At 42.2% G+C, this 27,833-nt stretch overlaps 1 protein-coding gene across 1 annotated transcript in view; it reads left to right on the top strand.

The window, feature by feature from the left end:
- Positions 1–27,833, top strand: part of DPY19L1 (dpy-19 like C-mannosyltransferase 1) — a 342,123-nt gene that overhangs the window by 274,957 nt on the left and 39,333 nt on the right. The window contains exons 16-17 of the mRNA XM_073549963.1: positions 8,745–8,806; positions 21,199–21,223. Of these exons, the coding sequence (XP_073406064.1) occupies positions 8,745–8,806; positions 21,199–21,223 (87 nt within the window). The remainder of the gene's footprint in view (positions 1–8,744; positions 8,807–21,198; positions 21,224–27,833) is intronic.

Here is a 27,833-nt window from a genome sequence, read left to right as displayed (position 1 = left end):
CTGGGGATCGCCACGCAGCAAAGAGATGACAATTTTAACCTGCTGCGCGGAGCTCCCTGACGAGTTAGGCTTCAAGACAAAAAATAATTTACAATTATTTTTGAAATTCAAAAATTTAGACCGATCCCCAAAAAATACATCAGGTGTAGGAATCTTTGGTTCAGCAGCATGTGAATGAGCAAGGTAGGCGGAAATTCCCCGCACTTCCGCAGCGAGCTACTCCACACGATCAGACAATTGCTTTATCTCCATTGAGAGAAAAAAAAAAAATTCCCCCTACGGCCTCAGAGATATAGAGGAAAAAATATACACACTTTTTTTTTTTTTTTTTACATTTCTTTCCTGCTATTGAGTACCCTAGGATCTGCGGTATGGCGGGTGATTCTGTTATGAATGAGTCACCATAGGAGGCAAAAACAGAAATACAAGCTAAGTCCTGAAAACCAGAGAAGTTGGCAACTATCAGATTGCAGACCCCTGAACCTATCAACACAACTAGCAGTAGCCGTGGGGGGTTCCTACGATGCCCTAGACCCCTCGATCACAGCCGGAGAATTAAATAGGCCTAAAGAAAGAAGGGAAATCTAAACTGCCCCAGAGCTGACCCCAAAGCAATAGGCAGCCCCCAACATATAATGACGGTGAAGCAAGATGAAAACACTAACACAGACAGAAAGATAGACTAAGCAAAGACGGGGCCCAAAACTACCTAGATAGGAAAGGACAGGAAGGCTGCTGTCTGCAATCTGCCAAAACCCTATCAAAGACATAAGCCAACAAGCTGATATGAAAAAGGCCCTGAAGCAGCTAGGCTTCAAAAACTAAATCAGCACTCAGGTATTTTCAGAAGACAGAGCTAAAGGAATTCAGCACACCCCAGCAGGGAATGGCAGAAATCCAGAAAAACAAAGCAAAACAAAGTCAAAGCACCAATGCAAAAGGCCGAGCAGCAAACTTAGCTTTAGAGGAGCAGGAATTCAGACTGGTTTCCAAGGATCCCACAGAGAAATCACCCGCAGGGCAGAAGGGCGTCGGCAGCCTTATATCCAGTCAGTAACTCCACTCAGCCAGTCATCATCATCAGCCTCAGGTGTTTGCTAATCAGGCTCACTACCTTTCTTTACCAGAAGAGGGAGTTCCTCGGGCCTCAGTAATGAAGGGTAAAATGAACTCACAACAGCCCAGTGTGAGAAAGCTGGGTCTCCCTCAGAGGTCATAGGTCTTCCAGCAGGACAATGACCCAAAACACACTTCAAAAAGCACTAGAAAATGGCTTGAGAGAAAGCACTGGAGACTTCTAAGGTGGCCAGCAATGTGTCCAGACCTGAATCCCATAGAACACCTGTGGAGAGATCTAAAAATGGCAGTTTGGAGAAGGCACCCTTCAAATATCAGGGACCTGGAGCAGTTTGCCAAAGAAGAATGGTCTAAAATTCCAGCAGAGCATTGTAAGAAACTCATTGATGGTTACCGGAAGCGGTTGGTCGTAGTTATTTTGGCTAAAGGTTGTGCAGCCAAGTATTAGGCTGAGGGTGCCAATACTTTTGTCTGGCCCATTTTTGGAGTTTTGTGTGAAATGATCAATGTTTTGCTTTTTTGCTTCATTCTCTTTTGTGTTTTTTTCATTTAAGACAAATTAAATGAAGATAATACCAAAGAATTTGTGTTTGCAATCATTTTCAGGAAGAAACTGAGTATTATCTGACAGAATTGCAGGGGTGTCAATACTTTTGGCCACAACTGTATGCTGCTCTGCTGATAAAGGACATTGTTGTTATTATTTGGGGAGGAGGGGTGCGATATCACTTTAAATAGCGCTGTCGTGCTTCTCAGTGGAATTTAAAGAAAATCTGTCTCCAGGTTTTTTTTGTGATGTAATCTCTGCAAGCAGCAGAATGTAGGGGCAGAGACCCCCAATTCCAACTATGTCACTTACTGGGCTGCTTAATGCAGGTTTCATAAAATCACGGTTTTCTCCAATCCCCTCCACAACACCACTACCGGACATAGCCTCCCCATTCAAATAAGGGACAGGAAACACAAAGAGGTTGAATCTGCCACTCCCCAACATTCATCCTCAGTGTTTTTTATGTCCTTGAAAAGGTTACCTGTGGGGTGCTGTGGCCAGCGAAGCAATCATCTAGGATGTTACCTGAAAGCCGGGCTGCAGAGGTCGATTGCACAACTTTCCTCCTTATGCAGCTCATGCACCTTCAGAAGCGGGACATCACCTCTCTCCTGCACCTCAGGATAATGATGAGTGGTGTCAGGTGCTTGGTTCCAGGAAGCATCGGAAGTGGCCAGGATTCTTTGCGTGTGACATCACTTCCGGGTACATTCCAGTAAGAAAAGCATGGAGTCCCGAAAGGGGAATTTGAAAACGGACCGCTGGAACTACACAATAAAGGAACCCTGGACCGGTCTCTTTCAAACGAAGGAGGAATCCTTCATCCCATTGGATGCTAGCATGCTGAATCACAATCTCTGCCCTTATAAGAAGACACTGATAAGAAAACACCTTAAGGTAGGTCTTTGATTATGGAAGGTGTGGTGTCTCTAATGTCTGCATCTACAGAGCTCAGCGCGAACCCAGAGCCAGTAAGTATTGCTGGTATGGGTAAGTTCTCACTCTTTGGGCAGGATCCAAATTTAGTGCATCTCCCCTCTTTTATTTTAGGGAGAGAAGGATTCTGCACCAGTGAGGGAGAAAACTGCAATTTGCAAATGAGCCATCTGTAGTATAAAGCTCCCATCTGCCCATAAAAAACCTTTATACCAGGATTGTGCGGTGAAGATTATAAAAGAGGAGCAACGTTCCCTTATGGAAGAATTAAGAGGAATGGTACGGCAGGAGATTCGGGTCTTCTCTCAATCTGTCTCTAGGAAATACAATCCTAGGAGTAATTCTGACTCTGAAGCAGATGTTTCCATCTCTGACGAGTGGCTGGAAGAATGGGAGTTAAGCTCAAATCGAAACTTGGAGGAGGATAAGAAATATTATTTTTCCTCTGAAGATATGGAGGAACTGTTGCCAGCTGTGAGAAATACAGTGGAGGTAGAAGAAGAGAAGAGAAGACCGCTTGAACCATCAAGGATGACATATTTGAGTGGTTAAAGTGAAAAAGGAAATTAGTATTCCCCATACATGATAACATACAGAATTTATGAATGGGAGTTTCCAGAAAAACGGCTGAGCATTTTAGAAGAAATAAAGGATAGATTTCCCCTTAAAGAAGACATAGCCAAATGGTGGTCCGAGATTAGAAAAGTGGATATTCAGGTAGCTATGGTGGCAAAGGACTCCTCTCAACACAAAGATACAATGGACCAGAAAATGGATAGTTTATTAAGGAAGTTTTGGGAAACCTCTGTGGCTTCATTGAGAACGAATGTCGTTTCAACCTGTGTAGCGAGATCCATGTTCCCTTGGTTACATCTGGAAGTGCATCTCTGTAGGGGTGCTACTAGGGATGGCCTTACCATTAGTTCTAAAAGCTACAGGATTCTTAGCAAATTCTTCAGCGGAGTCAGTTAGGCTAGCAGCAAGATCTTCGGTCTTATCTAACTCCTAATGAAGAGCACTCTGGTTTAAGATGTGGAGCGGAGATATTGTTTCTAAGTGCAAGCTTTGCTCCATTCCTTTCAGGGAGGAATATGTATTCGGATCTGTCCTGGATGATCTTTTAGAAAATGCATTGAATAGAAAAAAAAAATCTGTTCCCAAGCAAAAATCTTTTAAGAAAAGATCCTTTTGTCCATCACAGGCCCAAACCCTACAGTACAGAGGGAAGGATAAGTCGGGACGCTGGAGTTATCCTAAAGAAGGAAGAGGAAAGAATATTTTTCAGAGCCACTAACAGGAGAGGCAATGATGCAAGATGTATAGGAGGAAGAATTGCGAAATTTCTCTCATGGTACAAGAAATCTGGTCAGGCCAAAAGATTCTAAAATCTGTTGGAGTATAGGCAAAACTCGAGTTTTCATCTCATCCTCCTCGGACACTAGAAATAACATCCTTGTTATCCCCAAAACTACAAGAGATCCTGATATCAGGGCTTTAAGACCTGCAGGAGTCAGGAGTGGTATTGCCAATTCCACTGATTGAACCAGGCGGGTGCCACTATTCTCATCTATTTTTAATTAAAAAAAAACCCAACAAGGTCTTACAGAATAATCTTAAATCTAAACCGTCTGAACCACCATGTTATGTGCAGAAGATTCATAATGCAATCTATAAAGTCCACAATTCCTCTAATAGCCAAGGATTTCATCATGACGACCATCAAATTTCAAGAGGCATACTACCACGTGCCTATACATCCATCCTTTCTGAGATTTGCTGTCATACAAGGACACGAGATCCGTTATTACCAATTCAACGCCCTTCCTTTCGTGATCTCTTAATCTCCTCAGCTATTTGCAAAAATCGTGGCAGAAGTGATATCATTTATAAGAAAGCAGAACATCTGTATTGTCCCAGACAATTTCTTATTATTGGCTCCCTCTGTTCCACAACTCAAGGAGCATCTGCAGACTACTTTCCAGAGTCTGCCATCTCTAGGATGGCTGGTGAATCATGACAAATCAGACTTGAATCCCTCTACCAAGAAGATTTTACTGGGAATTTCCTTAAAAAGAAAGAAAAAACAAATACAGTTAAGATCAAGAGTCTATACTTTGAAAAACAGGATGACAGTCTCTATAAAGTTTGCTATGTCAATCCTGGGGTCCATGACATCCTGCATCCAGGTTGTTCCTTGATATCAGGCACATACAAGAATCCTGCAGTGTTTTTTCTTTCCCGCCGGGACAAATCTCTGGGTTCTCTCAACAACATAATCCGCCTGTTGTACCATGTAAAAGCGACCATGATATGGTGGCTCCGTCTGAAAAATTTGTCAAAAGGAATGCCATGGATTTAGCATCTTCTGACACCAGTGAGGACGGATGCCAGCAAGAGTAGTTAGGGAGCTGTGTGGCCTTCCAAGGAACCTTGCCACCAGAGAGCACCTGTCAGTCCATGAATTTCTTGGAGTTAAAGGCAGTAGAAGAGACCCTCAAGGCAGCAACATCTCTGCTTCAGGGAATCCACATCAGAGTTTATTCGAACAACATGACTACAGGGGCCCTTCTGAGACATCAAGGGAGCATGAGATACGAAAATCTCGGAAAGAATCTTCGCCTGGGCAGAACATCACCTCCTGTCTTTGTCACCTCTCCACTTAAGAGGCTTCATTAACACTCAAGCAGATTTTTTAAGCAGAAGGATTATACATACCTGAGAATGGAGTCTAAATACAGATATCTTCCAGATAATTTTAAGAAGATGGGGTTATCCAGAGGTAGATCTGTTTGTAAATAACCAAAATGCAAAAGTAAGACCATACTTTTCCCTGGATCCCAAGAACACTTCAGCGAGAGTAGATGCATTCACCCACCTTTGGAAGTCCAAGCTCTCTTATGCGTTTCCGCCGATCTCCTTGCTGCCAAAAACACTGCAGAGAATCAGGGCATAAGGGGTCAAGACTATACTTATAGCACTGATATGGCCAAAAGATGAAGGTTCGGGACACTAAACAGCCTAGAGATAGAGAGAGTCTATTGGTCCTGCCTCCAGTCCATGAACTGCTGCATCAGGATCCAATCTATAATTCAACCACCAGAACCTATGTCTAGCTGCCTTGCTTCTGAAGCCTCAATCCCAAGAGCTAGAGGCCTCTTGGAGGAAGTGATCCATACCCTCCAGAAGAGCAGAAAGTAGATTACAGCTTCCATCTATGCTAAGATTTGGAAGACCTTCAGGTTATTGCATAGGTCCCTTCCCCTGGATCTTTCCATACGGACATTGACAAAATATTGGATTTCTTGCAGGAGGACTTGTCAAAAGGGTTAAAACCTAGTACCCTCAAGATTCAGGTGTCGGCCTTAAGCTCGTATTTCAATAGAAAATTGGTGGATCATCGATAGATAAAGAGATTTATGACAGCTGCCTCTCAAACACATCCAAAAAGATTCAATGGAATCCAATCAAGGGATTTGAATATTGTGCTTAAAGGTCTAACCTTGCTTCTCTTCGAACCAATGTCCTTGATGCACATAAACTATCATGGAAAGCAGCATTTCTAGTTGACATAACAGGAAGAAGGGTTAGTGAAATCCAGGTACTCTCCGTCAGGGAGCCCCGTCTAAAGTTCCTAGTGAATAGGGTGGTTCTCTAGCTAAACCCATCATTCTTACCCAAAGTCACAACAGAATTTCATATATCTCAGCAGATAGTCCTCCCTTCTTTTTGTCAGAATCTGACAAGTTATAGAAAAGAGGAATTCCATGGTGGACTATTCTCTTCTACTTGCAACAGACAGAGCCCTGGAGGAGAGATCAGAATCTTTTTGTACAATATGGTGGACCCAACAAAGGGAAGAAAATTTCAAAAAATGCTTTAGAAAACTGGTTTAAGAAGGCGATCTGCGAGTCATATTAGAGCCAGGATCTATCTCCTCCAGAATTTCTGAACGCTCATTCCACCAGAGGCATGTCTGTCTCCTGGGCCGATAGGGCTAGTGCCTCCATCTAGCAAATCTGCAGAGCCGCTATTTGGTCCTCTGTCAATACCGTCATTATACCGTACATTATAGGCTAGATTTGTCAAACAGGGGTTTAACCTTTTGGAAGGAAAGTTCTTCAGGCTTTAATCCCTCCCTAGCATTATTCTTTGGTATTGCTCCTGTGGCGCTGTCTTGGCGGGGATTGTCGAAAATAGAATGACACGTACTGTTAATTCGGATTCCAAGACCCTCGACGTCAGCATGGGTAGTTTCTGCCCTGTTTTTTTTGTTCTTTATGATCATTCCTTGGTGTTTATAAATATGTGAAATATTCATACCAGTGTGATTGTGGCGACAACTCATTTAACCCCTTAAGGACCAGGGGTATTTCCGTTTTTGCTTTTCCATTTTTTGCTCCCCTTCTTTCCACGGCCATAACTTTTTTATTTTTCTATCAATATGGCCATGTGAAGGCTTGGTTTTTGCTGGGTGATTAGTACTTTTGAATGGCACCTTTCATTTTACCATATCATGTACTGGAAAACGGGAAAAAAATTCCAAATGCAATGAAATTGCAAAAAACTGCAATTCCACAATTGTTTGTTGGATTTCTTTTTACCATGTTCACTAAATGCTAAAACTGACCAGCCTTTAAGATTCTCCAGGTCATTACAAGTTCACAGATCCCAAACATGTCTAGGTTCTTTTTATTTAAAGGGAGCCTGTCACCTCCCCTGGGCGTTTTTAACTAAAAGAATCACCTTCAGCAGCACTAAGGCTGCATTCTGTGAAGGTGGCTCTTCCGTTTCTGACCCCCAGTAACGCCGAAATATTAACTTTTTTAAATAGGTCCTCATACCTGTAATGAGTCCCATAGGTATGGAGTTTCCCCCTGAAGCAGCCGCCTCCCCGCCGTCAATCATGTCTCTGTAGCGTCTGGGCTCCGCCCTCCCATAACCATCCATCATGCCCCTGTGCTGCCGTCTGTGCCCTGCCTCCCATAGCCGTCCATCATGCCCCTGCTCTGCTGTCTGCGCCCTGCCTCCCATAACTGTCCATCATGCCCCTGTGCTGCCGCCTCTGCCCCGCCTCCTTTTGTCTCCTATGCCGGCTCCTGCTCTGTGAAAACAGTTCTCGAGCATGCGCAGTGCGCGCTGCCCATGAACTGACATCAGGCGATCACGCTTGAGTGTTGTGGAGGCCCCAGATTCCCAGCCCCGCAATGTGAATACATCATAACAGACACTGCGATAGCCCATAATGGGACACTTGAAATTATCATCTCTCTATCTCTATTTATATATCTATATATAATTTATATTCCAATTGAGTCTTTAAATGTATTAAAGGGAATCTGTCACCCATTTTAGTGATATCATGTAAAGATGTCATTCAATTCTGTGTCACAAAAGGATTATATTAGTACTTTTGATTCCCCCTGACCCCGCACCTTTGATGCATAAATACCTTTTTTATCTCGGTTGAGATGTATGTAAATCGCCGTGGTCCGGTCCAATGGGCGGGCTTATTCGCCTTCTCCTCCCCCCCCCTCGGCTTGCTGAACGTAACTTCATCTGTGAATATCACAGATGCCATAGTTTTCTGCGCTTGCGCGTTGAAAAGGCCTCCAGCACTTGCGCAGTATGGCTTCCTCAGCACTGCGCAGAGCTTTACAATGTTTACGGCGGCCAGGAAGTGTGTCCTGTATGTGAAGACTTGAGGGGCATAGACCGTGCTGAAAAATACCGGCACATACGCAGTACCGATTATATGCTTTGCCCACAGTTGGGCATACCATACTGCGCAAGCGCCGGAGGCCTTTTCAATGCGCAAGCGCAGAAACACTACGTGAACGCAGGAAGAAGAACGAACAAATGCGTAGAGCAAGACAGGGAGGGGGGGAGAAGGTTAATAAGCCCCGCCCATCGGTCCAGACCGCGGCGATTTACATACATCTCAACTGAGATAAAAAAGGTATTTATGCATCAAAGGTGCGGGGTCAGGGGGAATCAAAAGTACTAATATAATCATTTTGTGACACAGAATTGAATGATATCTTTACATGATATCACTAAAAATGGGTGACAGATTCCCTTTAAGAGCTTTTCTTTTCTTTTGGTATCAGAAAATTGTCAACCTTGCAAGATTGAAATGTTGCATGTTTTGATATTGTCCAATGCTATTTCTTTTCTTTTCCAGACACTTAAAGATATTCTTTTATCAAGTAGACAAAAAACCAGCAAGGAACAAGATAACGAAAGGTATTTTTTCCTTTTAATCTCCCTCAAACATGCTAATAATCCATATATGAAAAAAAACCAAAACAATCTGTTCCATCTGTATGGGTTTTTGAAAGCTTCATCCAATCATGTATTTAAACAACACAATAAGAGCTGCAATCACCAAGACTCTAACATGATTATGAACAACAGGACACCTTGCATATTGTGTCAGTTTTCCTTTTTGCGAATAGGTTTCTGCATTTTCACATCTATGACATACAAATAAAGCTTTTTGGAAGTAGACACCCAACAATACATGAAAGTCATTTAGCATTTTACATTAATAGCCGCCTTTGTCATTTTTTTTCCAGTTGTGTTTTGTTTTTGCAGATTTTTTTTTTCTCTACTGACTTTTTTTTATTTTTCCCCTCAACATAGCCGCACGAGTGTTTGTTTTTTATGGGACTGGTAGTGCTTTTGAATGACACCATTTATTTTACAATCCAGCATACTTTAAAAATGGAAAAACACTTAAAAGTTCAGAAAGTGATGAAATAAATGCATTCCTGCCCTTGTTTACAGTTTTGTTTTTTGTGTGTTCACTTGATGCTCTAGGTAAAATTGCGGCAGAACCACACTTGCATATAATTTTTTTTTATATTTAAGTGGTTAAAAAAATACTTTTTTTCATTGATAGAAGGGGCTTATAATACCATTTAAGAGCTAATTGATATTATTTTGGGGTGCATACATTGTGATCGCTTTTTATTGCATTTTGTTAGAAAGGAATGGCAACTGAAAACAGCAATTTTGGATTTCAATTTTTTTCATCGTCACGGCATTTTCCATAGTGGTTAATTTTACATTTTGATAGGCTGACCTAATACGGCAGTACCAAATATTCTAATTTCTTTATTTCTTAAACTGTGAAAAGTGGGGTGGTTCATATTTGATAGCTTGTTCTCTATACAGCAATGCTACAGAGAAAGCATTGGTTGGGATTCACAGAGAGGCTATAATCGCTGCCAGGAAATCTTTAGGCCATGTGTACACGTTGCGGATTCTGCTGCGGATACGCAGCGTTTCTGCAGCTGCGGGTCCGCAGCAGATTTAGGTGCGTTGTACAGTACCATTGTTTTCAGTGGTAAACTGAAAAACGCAGTGCACATGCTGTGGATTTTTCCACGCGGATTTGCTGCGGGTTCAAATCTGCAGCATGTCAATTCTTTGTGCGGAATCCGCAGTGGTTTCACAGCTTCTCCATTGTAGAGGTGTGAAACCGCAGGGCTAAACCGCAGGCTAATCCGCAGGTAAACCGCAGGTCTTTTGACCTGTGGATTTACCTGCGTTTTTTTCCAAATCCACGCGGAAAAATCCGCAGCACCTAAAACTACGTGTGCACATAGCCTTAGCAGTCCTCGGCTACCATAACAATTCTTTGGCAGTCCTATAATCGCACCATTTAAATGCTGCTATTAGTGATTGAACCCCTTGGTCAGACGTCATCTGGAATACTGTGTCCAGTTCTGGGGACCACATTTTAAAAAAGACATTGAAAAACTGGAGCAAGTTCAGAGAACAGCGATCAGAATGGTGAAAGGACTGCAGAGTATGGCTGCCACGAGAGGTGGTGAGTAGTGATGAGTGAGTATACTCGTTGCTCGGGTTTTTCCGAGCATGCTCGGGTGTCCTCCGTGTATTTTGGCATGCTCGGAGATTTAGTTTTCATCGTCTTATCTGCATGATTTGCGACTGCTAGACGGCTTGAATACAAGTGTGGAATGCCTGTTTGTTAGGGAATTCCCACATGTATTCAGCCTGTCTACAAGTCGCAAATCATGCAGATAAGACGATGAAAACTAAACCTCCGAGCTCGCCAACATACACGGAGGACACCCGAGCATGCTCAGGAAAACCCGAGCAACAAGTATACTCGCTCATCACTAGTGGTGAGTTCTCCTTCAGTGGAAGTCTCCAAACAGAGGCTGGACAGACGTGTCTGAGATGGCTTAGTGAATCCTGCATTGAGCACGGGTTTGGATACGATGAACCTGGAGGTCTCTTCTAACTTTACCATTCTATGATTCTATGTCGGCATTTAAATAGTTAAACAACAGCAATCTTAGCACGCTCTAGTTCCTGTAGGTACAGCCAGATGCTGGCTGTGTGACAAAGCCTACAACTGCCGAGTATGATGCAAGTTTAATGCTGAAGCACACTCTTTGCTTGGGAACCCAATTAGGACATATTATTACATCCTACATCGGGAATACTTATTTTTTTAATATTTTTTTCAACATATCGACTTTCCTGTTCATGACTCTGCTATGACCCAAACAAAGCCTTGAAGTGTTTTTCTCTTCATCATAAATAGTTAAAATTATAAAGTCCTTGTGAAAACAAGCGACTTTATTTATCTTTTATTATAAATACATTCATTCCCAAAAACAGAGGAATTTTGTAATGTTATTGTGGGCGACTCATTGCTTTCGTAACCAGTCACCTCTGCGGTGTATCAGAGATGGTCAGTTCACTAGGCGAGGAGTAACATGCTTGTATGCTCTTTCCCATAGCGCTTGTAAGTGCTGCGGTGATGCTGTCTAGGTAGATCCAGCCAACTTCAGTTCTCTTCAGCTCTTCCTCTGCTGCCGTGGCAAAGCTGCCTCTGCTCACAGAATAAGAGTGCACAGTTGGGCCAGAGATGTGACAATACTGCTGCTCCTGATAGTCTTGCTACAGGATTAAACTGCTCCCATCCAAGAAGAAAGGCAGGCGGGAACCTATCAGGTCCAATAATGCTATTAACCTGTAGATATATGGTTTATCTGCAGATTAATAGGGTTATTGAGGTGCCCTGCCACATTGCTTTAAGTGCGGCACACGGGAGAAAATTAAGGTAATTTTGTAAGTGAGCCACCGGCTTTCAGTCATGCAGGCATGCCTGGAGCAATTACAGTCACTGTTTGCAGCACTGAGAGTGGAGGCTATAAGCACAACCTGACACTGACTGACACCCTACTGAGCTAGCTATCAATCAGTACCAAGATGTGCTTACAGCCGCTGCTCTCTGTGATGTGAATGGAGACTGTAATTGCTCCAGCCACGCCTATATGACTGAAAACCGGCAGCTCCTGGAAGAGATAAAGTCCAATTTCCCCCTGGTGCCGCATTTTGTGGAGTTTGTTGTTATGGGGACCCCCCCAGCCTTCCTTTCCTTTGTTCATTTTTATTTTTAATACATACATTTTAACATGTCTTGGATAAAATTATTTTATTGGATTACATCTTCCTGATCCTTATATCTGCAAGTTAATAGGGTTATCAGACATGGTGGGTTCTGTTTAATACTGAATTAAAACAACCCTTTAAACAGAACACCTCTGAATTAAATGACTAAGATAGGCAAAAATGTATACATGCCAATGTCTGCATGTAAACATTAAAAATCAACAAACTTTACAAAACAACAGATTTAGTTTTAAATTCATAAAAAAAAGTTAGATGTTTTGAAAGTGGATGTGCCTGTTCCTTAAATTCCAGGAAAAGCAGTCTACCTGATTTGTCCTACCTAGTGGCTTAAGGTGATGAAAAGAATTATGCGACTTTAAGACATACACTTTCCAATTTATCATTTGAGATATCAAGTCACTTTTCTTTATTTGTCTTGTTTTCAGTCACATCATTTGCACCAATTTCTTCTAAATGCATATGCTGTTCATAAATTTGGCACAAGATCAAATATGCTTTTTAGTTTTGTCTTGAACATTTTTTGTGACTTTTCTGCACCACAAGTTGCAAATCCTTTAAACGCTGCACTTTTGTCTATTATGGAAATTTGGCTGGGATTAATCTATCCTTGTGTGTGCTGAGGCTGCTCCCAATTAAACTGAGTATGTTGAGCACTCAATGACATGAATGAAACCCTGTACACATGGTTACAGCATCGCATTCCTTCAATCCTCTGAAGGTTTATTACACATACATGGTTTTATAATTACATATAGAAGTGGTTAGTTAATTAACATAAGGTTGAGCTTCAATACTATTGGCTGTTTGAGTACATAGAAGATATCTAACAAAAGGGTTTATTTAGCAATATATGCTTAGCTATGCCTTTTCCTGCTATTCAACAAAAATGGAGACATCAGTTTGAACATCTGGTGCTAGTTCCTGTTTTCGGTGTCTGGAAAATGCCAAAAAAGCCCAGTCTGGTTTCCACTGGCTGCTCACAGGGGTTACTAGGCCATTCTTAGCAATTTGATTATAGAGTTCATGTTAGCTGTGATTATATACAGTGGGGCAAAAAAGTATTTAGTCAGTCAGCAATAGTGCAAGTTCCACCACTTAAAAAGATGAGAGGCGTCTGTAATTTACATTATAGGTAGACCTCAACTATGGGAGACAAACTGAGAAAAAAAAAAATCCAGAAAATCACATTGTCTGTTTTTTTTTCATTTTATTTGCATATTATGGTGGAAAATAAATATTTGGTCAGAAACAAGCAATCAAGATTTCTGGCTCTCACAGACCTGTAACTTCTTCTTTAAGAGTCTCCTCTTTCCTCCACTCATTACCTGTAGTAATGGCACCTGTTTAAACTTGTTATCAGTATATCTCCCTCGATCTGGTGCTCCACGCAAAATCCCACCCCGTGGGGTCAGAATGATCACAAGAACGGTGAGCAAAAATCCCAGAACCACGCGGGGGGACCTAGTGAATGAACTGCAGAGAGCTGGGACCAATGTAACAAGGCCTACCATAAGTAACACACTACGCCACCATGGACACAGATCCTGCAGTGCCAGACGTGTCCCACTGCTTAAGCCTGTACATGTCCGGGCCCGTCTGAAGTTTGCTAGAGAGCATTTGGATGATCCAGAGGAGTTTTGGGAGAATGTCCTATGGTCTGATGAAACCAAACTGGAACTGTTTGGTAGAAACACAACTTGTCGTGTTTGGAGGAAAAAGAATACTGAGTTGCATCCATCAAACACCATACCTACTGTAAAGCATGGTGGTGGAAACATCATGCTTTGGGGCTGTTTCTCTGCAAAGGGGCCAGGACGACTGATCTGGGTACATGAAAGAATGAATGGGGCCATGTATCGTGAGATTTTGAGTGAAAACCTCCTTCCATCAGCAAGGGCATTGAAGATGAAACGTGGCTGGGTCTTTCAACATGACAATGATCCAAAGCACCCCGCCAGGGCAACGAAGGAGTGGCTTCGTAAGAAGCATTTCAAGGTCCTGGAGTGGCCTAGCCAGTCTCCAGATCTCAACCCTATAGAAAACCTTTGGAGGGAGTTGAAAGTCCGTGTTGCCAAGCGAAAAGCCAAAAACATCACTGCTCTAGAGGAGATCTGCATGGAGGAATGGGCCAACATACCAACAACAGTGTGTGGCAACCTTGTGAAGACTTACAGAAAACGTTTGACCTCTGTCATTGCCAACAAAGGATATATCACAAAGTATTGAGATGAAATTTTGTTTCTGACCAAATATTTATTTTCCACCATAATATGCAAATAAAATGAAAAAAAAACAGACAATGTGATTTTCTGGATTTTTTTTTCTCAGTTTGTCTCCCATAGTTGAGGTCTACCTATGATGTAAATTACAGACGCCTCTCATCTTTTTAAGTGGTGGAACTTGCACTATTGCTGACTGACTAAATACTTTTTTGCCCCACTGTATATATATATGTATATAGGAGTATATACATGCAAGTGAGATCTATATGAAATGTATACATTTCCATCACAGTCTAACAAGACTCCAAGTTGAAAACTCCGCTTGAAACTTTACTCTGGGGACTGGAGTGAGATGTGCCCAAAAAATGCAACATTTAGTAAAAGTTGCCTTTCTTGAATCTGTCTACAACATCTGGAGGCGAAGCAATGTTTTTGAGGGAAAATCAAAACAGACTTATATTGCACCTGTCACTATGAAAATGCAGTCCAATCTGCAGGCACCATGTAGTGGAGCTGAATAGATTGATATTTAGTTTAGTCAGAAAAGATTCGGTATAACCTGTAATTTAATAATTTACACCATGTTCCAAATTATTATGCAAATGATATTTTTCTCTGATTTTCCTAAATGGTCGGTGCAAATGACAGTCTAATAAAAGTCATCACCCGTTAGAGCAGTGTTCCCCAACTCCAGTCCTCAAGAGCCACCAACAGGTCAGGTTTTAAAGATTTCCTTAGTATCGTCCAGGTGGTGAAATTATTGCCTGTGCAGGTGAGCGGATCTCACCTGTGCAATTTTAAGGGAAATCCTGAAAACATGACCAGTTGGTGGCTCTTGAGGACTGCAGTTAGGGAACACTGCGTTAGAGTATACATTGAATTTTATTGAAGAAACCTCCCAATGATAACAGTATAATCTCCAAAATGAATAAAAACTCAAATTGCACTGTTCCAAATTATGAGGCACAGTAGAATTTGTAAACATTTGATATGTTTTAAAGAACTGAAAATGCTTATTTGTGGAATTTGCAACATTAGGAGGTCACATTGACAAAAAAGCTATTTAACTCCAAAACATCCTAACAGGCCAAGTTACAGGTTAACATAGGAACCCTTCTTTGAGATCACCTTCACAATTCTTGCATCCATTGAACTTGTGAGTTTTTGTCGAGTTTCTGCTTGTATTTCTTTGCATGAAGTCAGAATAGCCTCCCCGAGCTGCTGTTTTGATGTGAACTGCCTCCCACCCTCATAGATCTTTTGCTTGATGATACTCCCAAGGTTCTCTATAGGGTTAAAGTCAGGGGAAGATGGTGCTTTTATGACCATAGCAGCCAATGACTCAGAGGCATTCTTTGCATATTGAGATGGTGCATTGTCATGCATAAAGATGATTTTGCTCCTGAAGGCACGTTTCTGCTTTTTACACCATGGAAGATAGTTGTCAGTCAGAAACTCTATATACTTTGCAGAGGTCATTTTCACACCTTCAGGAACCTTAAAGGGCCCTACCAGCTGTTTCCCCATGATTCTGGCCCAAAACATGACTCCTCCTCCTTCCTGACGTCGGAGCCTTGTTGGGACATGGTGGCCATCTGCCAACCATCCACTACTCCATCCATCTGGACCATCCAGGTTTGCTTGACACATCAGTAAACAAGACTGTTTGAAAATTCGTCTTCATGTATGTCTGGGCCCACGGCAAACGTTTCTGCTTGTGAACATTGCTTACGGGTGGCCGAATAGTAGGTTTATGCACCACAGAAAGCCTTTGAAGGATCCTACACCTTGAGGTTCGAGGGACTCCAGAGGCATCAGGAGCGTCAAATATCTGTTTGCTGGTTTGTAACGGCTTTTTTTAACAGCTGCTCTCTTAATCCGATGAACTTGCCTGGCAGAAATCTTCCTCATTCTGCCTTTATCAGCTCGAACATGTCTGTGCTCAGAATCAGCCACAAATCTCTTAACAGTACGATGATCACACTTAAGTTTTCGGGAAATATCTAATGTTTTCATCCCTTGACCAAGGCATTGCACTATTTGATGCTTTTCAGCAGCAGAGAGATCCTTTTTCTTTCCTATATTCCTTGAAACCTGTGCCCTGCTTAATAATGTGGAACATCCTTCTTAAGTAGTTTTCCTTTAATTGGGCTCACCTGGTAAACTAATTATCACAGGCATTTGATATTGATTTCAGTGATCCAAAGAGCCCTGATACACAATACCATCCATGAGTTTATTTGAAAAACAAAAAATAACATCTTTATGACACTTAAATCCAATTTGCTAACCTGTAATTTAATAATTTAAATACTTTTTCTGGTATTTTTGGTCCAGTGGACGGTCCTATCAGCCTTCTTTGTATCAAAGTGCATATTGCAAAACCAAAAGAAGTACGAAAAAGAGACCTACAGAGTATATATACCCTATAAAAATGAACTTTTTTTAACTAAGACACAAAGTACAAAAATAATAAAAAGCAGAGGCTGCTAAGCACACATGCAGAGGAAAATAAACATATGCAGATGGTGGTTAGAAATATAAGTTAGGTATAAAATAGATGTAGCATGATCCCCTAGATATACTATAATACGTTTGATATAACTTTCCAAAACATAAATTAAACAGAAGAGTATCTAAAGTAAAAAAAAAAAAATCACTTACATGTGAATTACACCACCTCAACGCACGTTTCGTTATGTCTTAATCAGAACGTTTTGGAAAGTTATATCCAACCTCTTACAGTGGATCATTCTAAATCTACTTTATACCTAACATGTATTTCTAAACCGCACCTGCATATGCTTATCTTCCTCTGCAGGTGTGCTTAGCAGCCTCTGTTTTTCATTATTTTTGTACTTTGTGTCTTAGTTAATAAAGATAATTTTTATTGGGTACTGTAGGGATTTGCCCTGGTAGGCAGTGGCGGGGCCGCAGTGATGAGGCAACACACAGGCTTAGAGTCCAAACTTCAGTGGTTTAATGACACTTTAAACAGTAAGTAGCAGAAAGTAAGGAATAAAACCCAACATACTCCAACTTGGAGAACCACTGGTCTCACATTCACCCTTGCACGGGACGGGCTTAACTAAGCGGCTGCCTGGTCAGTGGCGTCCACCAGGTGCCATTCCCAGGGTTGCTATGAGTCTAGTCGCAAAACCTTTGCAGCAGGTGTAGTCCAATATATCAAGTTCAAGCTAACTCCAGCCTAGCTCCTCACACCTTGCACACACAGACCATGTGCCAAAAAACAAAGTCCATTACATAGCCCATAACCCCACCCACAGGTGGGGTACACATTACATGAGCTGATCACATAATCGTAACATCACTGTAGGTCCTCAACATTAGGGAAAATCCCTGCCAAATTTTATCCTGCTGGGAGAAATATATCTTCCATCCAGCACTATACCCTTTACTGCACCACAGTACATATACTCTGTAAGTCTCTTTTTCCTACTACTTTTGTTTTTGCTATATTATGGGAGTTGTGCCTATTATTCTGGTTCTTAGGCTGGGGTCACACTGCATTAAGGCAGTCCGTTTAACAGATTACGTTACACCACGGCATAACGTGGTTTAACGCAATCCGGTAACGCTGCCATTAACCCCCATTATCCGGCGCATCACCAAAGCATGCTATAATCAGCATGCGCTAGCGATGTGCCGTCATTCTGTGACGGACCCTCGGATGCGGGCTGCAGCATCCAAGGGTCCGTCACCGCTAGCACAGATGAAGCATCTGCGCTAGCGGTATAGCATAAAGCGATCGCGTTATGCTATAGCGTTAACGCAACCCGTCAATGCTATGCGTTGAACGGACTGCTTTAATGCAGTATGAACCTAGGCTTATATGGGTCCTTTTTTGTTAATAGCAAAGTTCATATGTAGATAGCGGTAAATCAGTGATAGGACCACCCACTGGACCAAAAATCTCAGAAAGAGCACAAGTTTATATGATGACAACTCAGGTTATACTGAATCTTATCTGACAAAACTAAATATCAATCTTTGTTCTTTACCATAGTGCCTGCAGATTGGGCTGCATTTTCATGGTGACAGGTTCCCTTTAAAAAAGAATGACCATTTGAAAAAGTTCTGCCAGTTGTGTGTATTCAAAAGCGTTTTATCTGGTAAAATAGAAACTCATAAAAAATATAATTATTGTAAATAATGACAAGTTTCGCTTACAGGTTAAAAACATTACACTTAAAAAATGAAGGGACTAAGGCAATTTATTCACTCGTTATTTGTCTAAAAGAGCTGTTTTTTTTTCGTAAACAGGAATACAGAATTGATGTAACCAAACGCTCTTGATTTTGGAGAACTTGCACTACTACTGCTAGACATTGAGAGTGCCTCCTCTGTTGAGAAATATGGACTTTTTCCTTTTTTATTATATTGGTCCATCACCACTTGCTTTTTTCCAAAATATAGCAGGTGGTCCTACAGAGTTATGATCCTTTTGTGTGACACTAGTAGTTTCATCACGACCTAGCTCTATTTCTAAGCTTTTTGACTGACTACAACTTATTCTGCCTTTTGAATCTGATGTCTTGTGAACATTGGGGCTTTAATTACCACATGCCAATAGCAGATGAGACGAGGATAATAACGTTGAACAGATTCATCTCCAAGTGTTTGAAGCCCTACTGCTGCTACGTGACCACTTTTCCTTGAGGACTTAGTCATTGCACACAGCATCAAATATAGCCAACCAGCGGGATGTGCCCTTTTTGTTCTCAACAGGACACTTCAAACTTGCGATGAGGCAGTTGAATGTGACAGTTGCATTATTTTTATTTACTAGCCTCTGAAGATGCTGGTTTCTATGGAGTATTATGCTTCAGTTCTTCCATTGACCAGTGTTCTCTTCTACGTCTGTAAGACAATGCTTTCATATGCCATATGGAAATTAGTTATTTTTTCTTAGCTGTAGGGTTTCATGAATTCCCTTTCCACCTCAACCATTGCAAATGATTGAACTAAAAGAAGCAGAGATTACGTCCAGACGTTGTATTTACTGGACCAACTTTTCTGTGTTTCCCCAGTGAAAAACAGATGAATTATACATCTTGGTTCAATCAGTTTTGTGTCTTTGTCCTGTTTGTTTGCCACAGCAGGTTTGAAATTCTATCGAGAATTGAGCCAGAGTTCTACAAGTTGCAATATTTTTTTCGGGATCCACCAATAATCATTGCGAAAAATTGAACATGTGAATTAGTCTATTGACTTTAATGAGTCAGTGGTTTTAGTGCAAGTTTTATTTATTTATATATTTTACTCATTTTTATAGCGCCATTAATTCCACAGCGCTTTATAGACATTATTACTGAACTCTGATAGCACTTGCATATTAAAATTGTTCATGTGAATAGGCCTTTATAGCAAGGGCATGCATAGAAATCATAGGGCCCAATAACAAAAGTCCTGATTGGGCCACCCTCACCTAAAATATAGTAGTCTGCAATGTATGCAGGGTCTCGGCACAAAGTTGCAGCCACAGAAGGTCATACCTTCCAACTTTTAAAGACAAGAAGAGGACCATGTATTCCGGCACTTACTCCATAGTTTTGCCCCTATTTAAGACCCTAAGTGTTCTCATCCACTACACTACAGTATGATTGCACCCACAAACAGTGCCACAGAAAGCATGATCCTCAGACGGTGACACTCCATAGTATAATGGCTGCCACAGCCCCCACACACAGCAAGATGGTTCTTTATACACAGTATCATGTCTCTACTGTGGCATTTACTTTGGGGGAGCTGTATGTTTTCAGTTTCTGATCACCCCCCTTCCTGTCTTTTGCAGCTTGCACTTTGGTCTCAGCACATACCTGTGAAGCTCTTATCATAGGTTTAATGACATTTCTCCATTCATTTTGTTGTGCTTACAGAAGCCTAAAAAATGCATGCAATAACATTTTGGCCAGCATAAGTCTCATTTGCAAGAGCAAAAGAAAAAGATATAGTGAAGCAAAGTGTAAAAAGTTTTACATGTTTGCAGTCTTTTAAATATACTTTGCATAATTCAATAGTAAACGCAAATACAGTGTTAGATTATATATATATATATATATATATATATATATACACACTGTGTTCCAAATTATTATGCAAAAAATATTTTCTCTCTCTCTCTCTCTATATATATATATATATATATATATATTTACTTCTTTCTCTACCATTATTTTTAGATGGCCTATAAACTCCCAGTGGTGTCAATTTACAGCTCTTGAAGTGTATGGAAAGAGGAGAGTGGGGGAGAGTTGGTTCAAACATACATACCGTACTCTGATTTCTTGTAAGGGATTTATCTCACACCCGTGCTGGATTCCCTGCTACACTGCTCATTACTGCTCTATATTGTTCTCCTTGCTACATAAACAAAAGAGAGTAGGAATCCTCTGACATTGTGGATGGGAGACTTCATAGCAGCTAGTCTCCACCCACTAGTCTGGAAACCCCTAATAATTACAGCTGGACCATGCAGAAACTTAAACTGATGAAAAAATTAGATACAAGTTATTGAATGACCAAATATAGCGTTCTTCCTTGTGTACACACGACATTTGCTCAGAAAAGTCACATGAAATTACTGATACACTTTAATTCCATGTCACATTCCAAATAATTGCCATGGCTGCATTTATATAAACATGTAGCAATTGAGTTAGTGTTGTAGTGACAATTTTTAATTCTTTGTTGTTTTTTTTGTAAAATGATGGTACCCTGATAAGACATCCGTATACCTACAATACTTATTAGTGTAGCATGTGGTAAAATAATGGGATACCTTAGGGAAACTCATCCTTAGATGTATCAGTAATGTTTTTATTCATTACCTCTGGATATTTTTAGTGTTGTCTGATTTATTCAATGATATTCGGCTTAAGAAATGCAAATAGTTTTTATTTCATTCTGTTTTCTAATGGTTTTTCTTTCATTTTTCAGATGGGGACATTCCATTAGTGGAGAGGTAAATGCAATTACTTTGCATTTCTTTTATGTTTATGGAATCTCATTTTCTTTATTTTCCTTGTATTCAAGTATCTTTAAATCACATATGGATCCGCGCACATTCTGTGAGCCTGAACTTGGAGTCCATCTGCATTGATCTGTCGTTCTAGCAGTCTTGAGCCACCCTTTTTCTCTACATAATGATACACTTCATACATGGCTGTACTTTTCTCCTGTAAACATCAGGAGCCAGTTGCATTCTGATGAGACAATCCCTTTAAATGCATTTATTTACGTTCCATGACAGAAAATAATAGTCCGTACCCCGTGGCTCCTGTGACTCCACGGGGTACGGATTATTGGTATATTTTTGTATATTTTCTTACTCCATCTCTTTCTCGCCTTTTCATATATAATGCATGTGTTTGGTGTTTCATTTGGTGTTGTATTATTCACTGAATACAGATTTTACCTCAGAATTGAGAATTTTGATAATGACGGGTCAATTCTGTCAGAGAAAGAAGCAGATTTCTCGAATAAGATATATTACAAAGTTGGTTATTTTCATGTTTAACATTGGTTTATGAAATAAAAATTAAAACAACGGTTACTCTTTAAAGAAAGTGTCTTCTATAAATGTCAGTAAGTTTGGGAGTTGATTTTAACTCCATCTTCAGCCTGAAAAGGTCAGCTGTGGTCCCCCGCAGTAATGTCTGTATACTCTCTTTTGCATCCTTCCCTGCCCAGGAGATGTGGTATGTGGAAATGAGCGAACTTGTTCGGAAAACTTTCGCTAATTTCAAATCTCAACTAGTGGTGCTGTATGATGAGTCGGGGGGACATGTTTTATGAGGCATTTGGGTGTGTCTAGGTCAGAGGAACAGCGGAGTGTAATTTTTTTTCCTTTTTTAATTGTGTGTACATTCTGGCAGCCAATCAGGGCGCAGAAACCATCCACAAGATCATAACACAAGGGCTTCTGTGATTGACTGCCGAAGTAACATGCCCCTCTCTATATAAATTCGGACATCTTGTTTTCCTGAAGCCATTTTCTCAGTTCAACAGTGCAGAGAGGCCAATCCTGCTGCTGCAAGCATAGGAATCTGTCCTGTGTGAAATCGATCATCCAGCATCTAACTAGATTGTGCTAAAACTGTGTTGCAGTCAGGAGGCCCCATTTTCTAATCTAAATCATTTGGGCTAAAACTGCATTACAGTGAGGAATCAGGAAGCCCCATTTGCTAATAATAAATTGTTAGACCTAATATTGGGGTTCAACCAGGAGGCCCTATTTGCTTATCCAAATTGTTTGTGCTAAAACTTTATTGCAGTCAGGAGGCCCCATTTACTAATCCAAATCATTTGGGCTAAAACTGTGTTGCAGTCAGGAATCAAGAGGCCTCATTTGCTATTATAAATAGATATTTCTAAGAGTGTGGTTCAGGCAAACTAAGAGAATAACTACTGATTGTTCATTTAGTGACAGGTCTGGGCCTAAGGTTGTGAAACATCAGTTTAAAAGAAGGTAAGGGTACACACAACATGAGTGGGAAGAAGCAAAGTCATGGTGGAAGGGGGGAATAGGCTTGGTGTTCGACGTGTATGTGGGTTAGATGTTAACGTTAATGAAAGCTCAACTGAACAAACACCGTCTCTTCCTATCGAAAGACAAATGACAACATCTGTTACTGGACGGGCTACTGGACTCCCTTTCTTTGGCAGCTGCACAGTGGTACACCTTGTAACTGAAGCTCATAAACAGCAAGTACTCCAGTGGATGGAAAGCGCTACATCAAGTGGCTTCTCCTCTTCTTCCACCTTAACATCACATACAGCACAATCTTCAGAAGTGGCACCCCAGTCACCCTTGTTTCCAACCACCCAACTAACTGTGGGGAACCACAGATGGGCCAATCTGCAGAGCTGTTCACACATTCTATTACATGGGCTTCAGAGGTCTGCTCCAAAGATTCACAGAATCCAGAGGGGGAAAGCATCTACACCAATGGCCAAAATTTTTTACTGTTGAATCCAGGGCCGGACAAAGTAAGGGTCCAAGCAGAATTCAGACCCTCATCACCAGATGTTAACCCCCGAGGATGGAGGTGACACTGATGAAACTCAGATACTAGAGGTGCATGCGGACTGTACTGTTCTGTCAGGGCAGGAAAAGGATGAGGGTGACTCTCAGGGCGAGAAGTGCTAGAACAGAGAGGATGAGGTTGTAGATCCCACTTTGTGTGAACCCAGAGGCTCGCAGCTGAGTAGCTCAGCAGAGGAGGTGGAGGAAGACAAGGAGGTTACGTTGCAGCTTCCCGCGCAGACACAGAGTGATGTAACCGCGACAAGCACTGCATCCTCAGCTACAACTGTGACTGTGGCCAGCACCACTTGCGAGTCTGCAGTTCGCAGGGGCAGCAAGGTTTGCCTAGCCTGGGCCTTTTTTCAGACCACAAACGATGACCCAACTCACATTATCTGCCAACTTTGCTAAAAAATACTCAGTAGAGGCAAAAATTGCAATAATTTCACTACTACATGCATGAACCAACACATGCGCAATCAACATGCCTTAGTCTGGGAATCACACTGATCTAAAATGCGGACTAGCAGGCCTCACCAACCATCAGCTGTCACATCAACCGCATCTGCTGCTTCTTTTCCATCACCGTGGCAAGTGTTCTCACACAGGTCTCTGGCCACAGGTCCTCTACTTGTTTACCCCTACAGTCGGGTTGAGTGAGAGCCCGTCAGCTGTTACGGAAGTGGAGATGCCTGCTGTTTTTGTTTCACCGAACACACCACATCTTTCTCAATCCGCCATAACATCTCCACCTGCCCCTCACTCACAGTCCAGCAGTTTGTCCTGTTCACCCTACTCCAGCCTCTCTCAGCACAGCAGCCAGACCTTGGTCCCACAGTTTTGGTCACGTAAGCTAAGAGCTTGAACTCCACCATGTCCACCCTGTTGGCCACAGAAATGCTGCCTTTCCACCTGGTTGGAATCAGACTGTTTTCGAAAAATTATTGCCGTCGCAGTCCCCCAGTACCAGTTGTCCAGTCGCCATTACTTCTCTAAGAAAGCTGTGCCTGCTCTACTCCAACATGTCGCAGACAACATCACCCGTTCCCTGTAAAAAATCTATGTCTGACTGGGTGCATTTTGCCAATGACACCTGGACAAGCACACATGGGCAGGGGCGTTACATCTCACTGACTGAGTACTGGGTGACTGGTGGCTGTGGATGCAGACGGGCAAGAAGCTGCTCCGCAAGTTTTAGAATCCCCAAGGTTAGTGGATCAAACCTCTGTATCTATTACTTCCTCCTTTGCTTTGGGCTCCTCCACCTCCTCTAGGGCCTCTACTTGTGCCCTCAGCCTCTCCTTTAATGTGACACATGCTCCAGCAGTGCAGAAAGAACCCCCCACCTTTGTACTGCACAGCCAGGGCTCACCACAGTCAGGCAGTGTTTAAATTAATATGCCTTGGAGATCGCAGTCACACAGCTCAAGTGTTGTGGACAGCTATCCAGGCCGAGTTAGAGCAATAGCTATCTCCCCTGAACCTGGAGCCAGTGAAGGCCGTGTACGATAATAGTGCAAACCTGATGGCAGCCCTATGCTGGGACAACCTCACACACATGCCTTGCATGGCTCACTTCTTCAACCTGGTGGTACAGCAATTCTCTGCCACTATCCCAGCCTGGATGCGCTGCCGCTGCGTGCTCACTTTTACTGATCACACCCCACAGGTCATCAATTTGCATCGTTTCAGAGATCTTTCAGCCTTCTAGTTAACCGTTTGATTTGCGATGTGCCGACATGCCTAGAATTCCACTCTACACATGTTGCAGCAAATGTGGCAGCAGCGAAGAGCCCTGGTGCAGTATATCCCTTTGCATATCCTGGGCTAATGCAGTATGGGCATGGAGCAAATCACACTTGCAGAGTGGGCACAGATGAAGTACCTTTGCACCCTTCTGCGCAATTTTGAAATGAATGCTGTCATAGTTAGCGCTGACGATGTCATCATTAGCATCATTATTCCAGTCATCTACATGTTGGAGCACACTTTGAATAGTCTGCGGGAGGAGGTGGTGGTCCCACAGGAAGACGTGGAAGCAGAGGAGGATGTGGAAGGGATAACAATATTTCTAAGCTCTGGACTGTCGTTGCACAGGCGAGTGCCATGAGAGGGTGGATAACAGCGATCGAGGGGGGCTTATGGTATGAGACAAACTGTTAGTGAAGTTGCAGGAGCCGAGGAACAAATGGAGGAGGAAGAGTTGATGGGCACACAACAGTCAGGAGATGAAGAGGATAATATCTCCTCTCCATTGTCCATGGTTGGTGGGAGGGGATAGAGAAGGCAAACTTCAGTGTTACCCTGCCACCAACACACCATGGCCTTGGACCTCATGGAAGCACCCGACACATGAATGCCTTCTTACTGCACTTCATTGGTGCAGGACTGTCACCCTGCTGCTCTTGTTGGGCTGGCTGGGTCACTAAGCATGATTAAGCTGACTGGTTGCATCGGCTTCATCCCCTACTTCCTTCTTCATATATTGAATATGGATAGGAAGAAGCAGAGTTCAAGTCATCACTGGAGTTAATCGCTGCGCAGAGCAGGAATAGAATAAACAGGGTGCCAGGGGGAAGGTTTGCTTGTGTGTCCCTGGAGTGAAGGAGTGGCCCATCTGACATTTGCCAGAATTGTCAGATTGCCAGACCTGTCCTGATGAGCACGCATACCTGATCTGCTCACTCAGCCTGATAGATTTACAATGGGCAGTATGCGGAAACGCATAGCGGAAAAATCTGCAGCATGCCCATTCTTTTTGTGGAATTGCGGCTATTCCGCACCCATAGGACTCCATTGATACGCTTACTTTCCACGTGTGGCTATGCCCACCATGCGCAAAGTAAGCGGATCATGTGCGGATGGTACCCAGGGTCTGGAGCAGAGGAGACTGTCCTCCAGGCCCTGGGTACCATAATCCTGTAAAAAATAGAATAAAAAAAAAAAAAATAGAGATATAATCACCCTCCGGCGGCCACCGGAGTCCTTCCCGCCTCTCACCATGCTCCCGGCATCTTCCAGTCCCAGTAATGCTTTGCGCGAATGACCGCTAATGACGTCGAGCTCTCATGAGCGTATTGTCATCTCAGGTCCTTCGTGCAAAGCATTACTGGGGCCAGACGATGCCGGGAGCGCCGCATAGTAGATCGGGGGCCGTCGGAAGGTGAGAAACAATGTTTTTTATTTTTTTTTATTATTTTAACATCTTATTTCCAAGCGATGATAATCGCTTGGAATGCGCAAGCATTCCGCAAGCGAAAAACGCTTGCAAAACACTTCTTTTCCGCTGGAAAAACTCATGCGAACTCGCATGCGTTTTACCCGTGGCGGGAGTACGGAAATGTTATGGAAATTTCCGCAGCATTTCTGCAACGTGGGTTCATAGCCTAATAGTTTAATTCACCAAAACCGCTTAAAAAATTGCAACGAAAAACGCCGTTGCAGTATCTGAAGGTTTTTTTTTATTCTTTCATTGCTTTCTACTGGTGAAAACACGCTGAAAGAAGTGACACATTGCACATACCCTAAAAAATGGGTGTTTTGAAAGCAGTGTTTTACTGCCAAGAGAGCAGGCTTTGGCTGCAGAAAAAAAATGCACCAAAAACGCTGATTCCTATGCAAACCTGTATTATATACACTGTGTAAAAAAGCAAAAAAACTGAACTGGAGTAGACTTGAATGACATGCATGATGTAAACGCATGTTCACACTGGCCATAAAAGCAAGCAAAACCAAAGGAAAAAACTACCGTTAGTGTAGTTACTGTCTCAAATGGGTACACCTTGCCGTGGTGGGACAGCTTTATACTTTTTGATCAAAACAGTGTTTACCAAGTACCCTATGTTAATTATTTAATGCACTTGCTTTTTTACTTACATATTTTCATTAGGGTTTATACACACATTGTTTTTTCCTTTGGTTTTGCTTATATGCATTATGTGTATCGTTTACCCTTAGTATTTCACATGGGAATTAATTTACAGTATTTCTATATAATGAATACTCTGATTCAGCAGATAAAATTTCCTGTCTTGTGTCATCTAGACAGTATTGACAGGAGGTCGCCCTGCCAGAGATTACAAGCAATGATTTAGTGATTGTGGTTAGAGCCGATGCTGATCGCTGCTGTATGTGGCTTTGAAACCTGATCTTGCAGCGATCACCACAGAGCTCCAGGATCACAGTGAGTAGATCACTGCTCTCTGACCTGTTATTGCTGCTCTGGGACATTAAACAGTTTCTGGCTGGGGCTCACCTTCTCTTGAGAGTGCGGAATCATTGAGAAGCTGAAAGAGCCTGACAGATGGTGGAACTCAGGCCCCCGCGTTTGCTGACTTCCATCTGCAGATTCAAAGGTTGAAAGCAGAAGCAGACAGTGGGAAGCTGTCCTTTCGGGAGGAGGAGCTAAGCAGGCAGGGACGTGTGCACTTATGGAAACTGGAGGGGAGATACGGGGCACTGCACTTTGATCCAGGCCTCGGCATCAAATCAAAGTGTCTAACAATGCACCTGGCAGTACGCCACTGGCTGGGGGCCCCTGGAGGAG

Source organism: Dendrobates tinctorius, unplaced genomic scaffold, assembly GCF_039654945.1.
Source record: "Dendrobates tinctorius isolate UK_male_01 unplaced genomic scaffold, ASM3965494v1 ptg000162l, whole genome shotgun sequence".
Lineage (NCBI taxonomy): Eukaryota > Metazoa > Chordata > Amphibia > Anura > Dendrobatidae > Dendrobates > Dendrobates tinctorius.
This window is presented reverse-complemented; position numbering and strand designations above follow the sequence as displayed.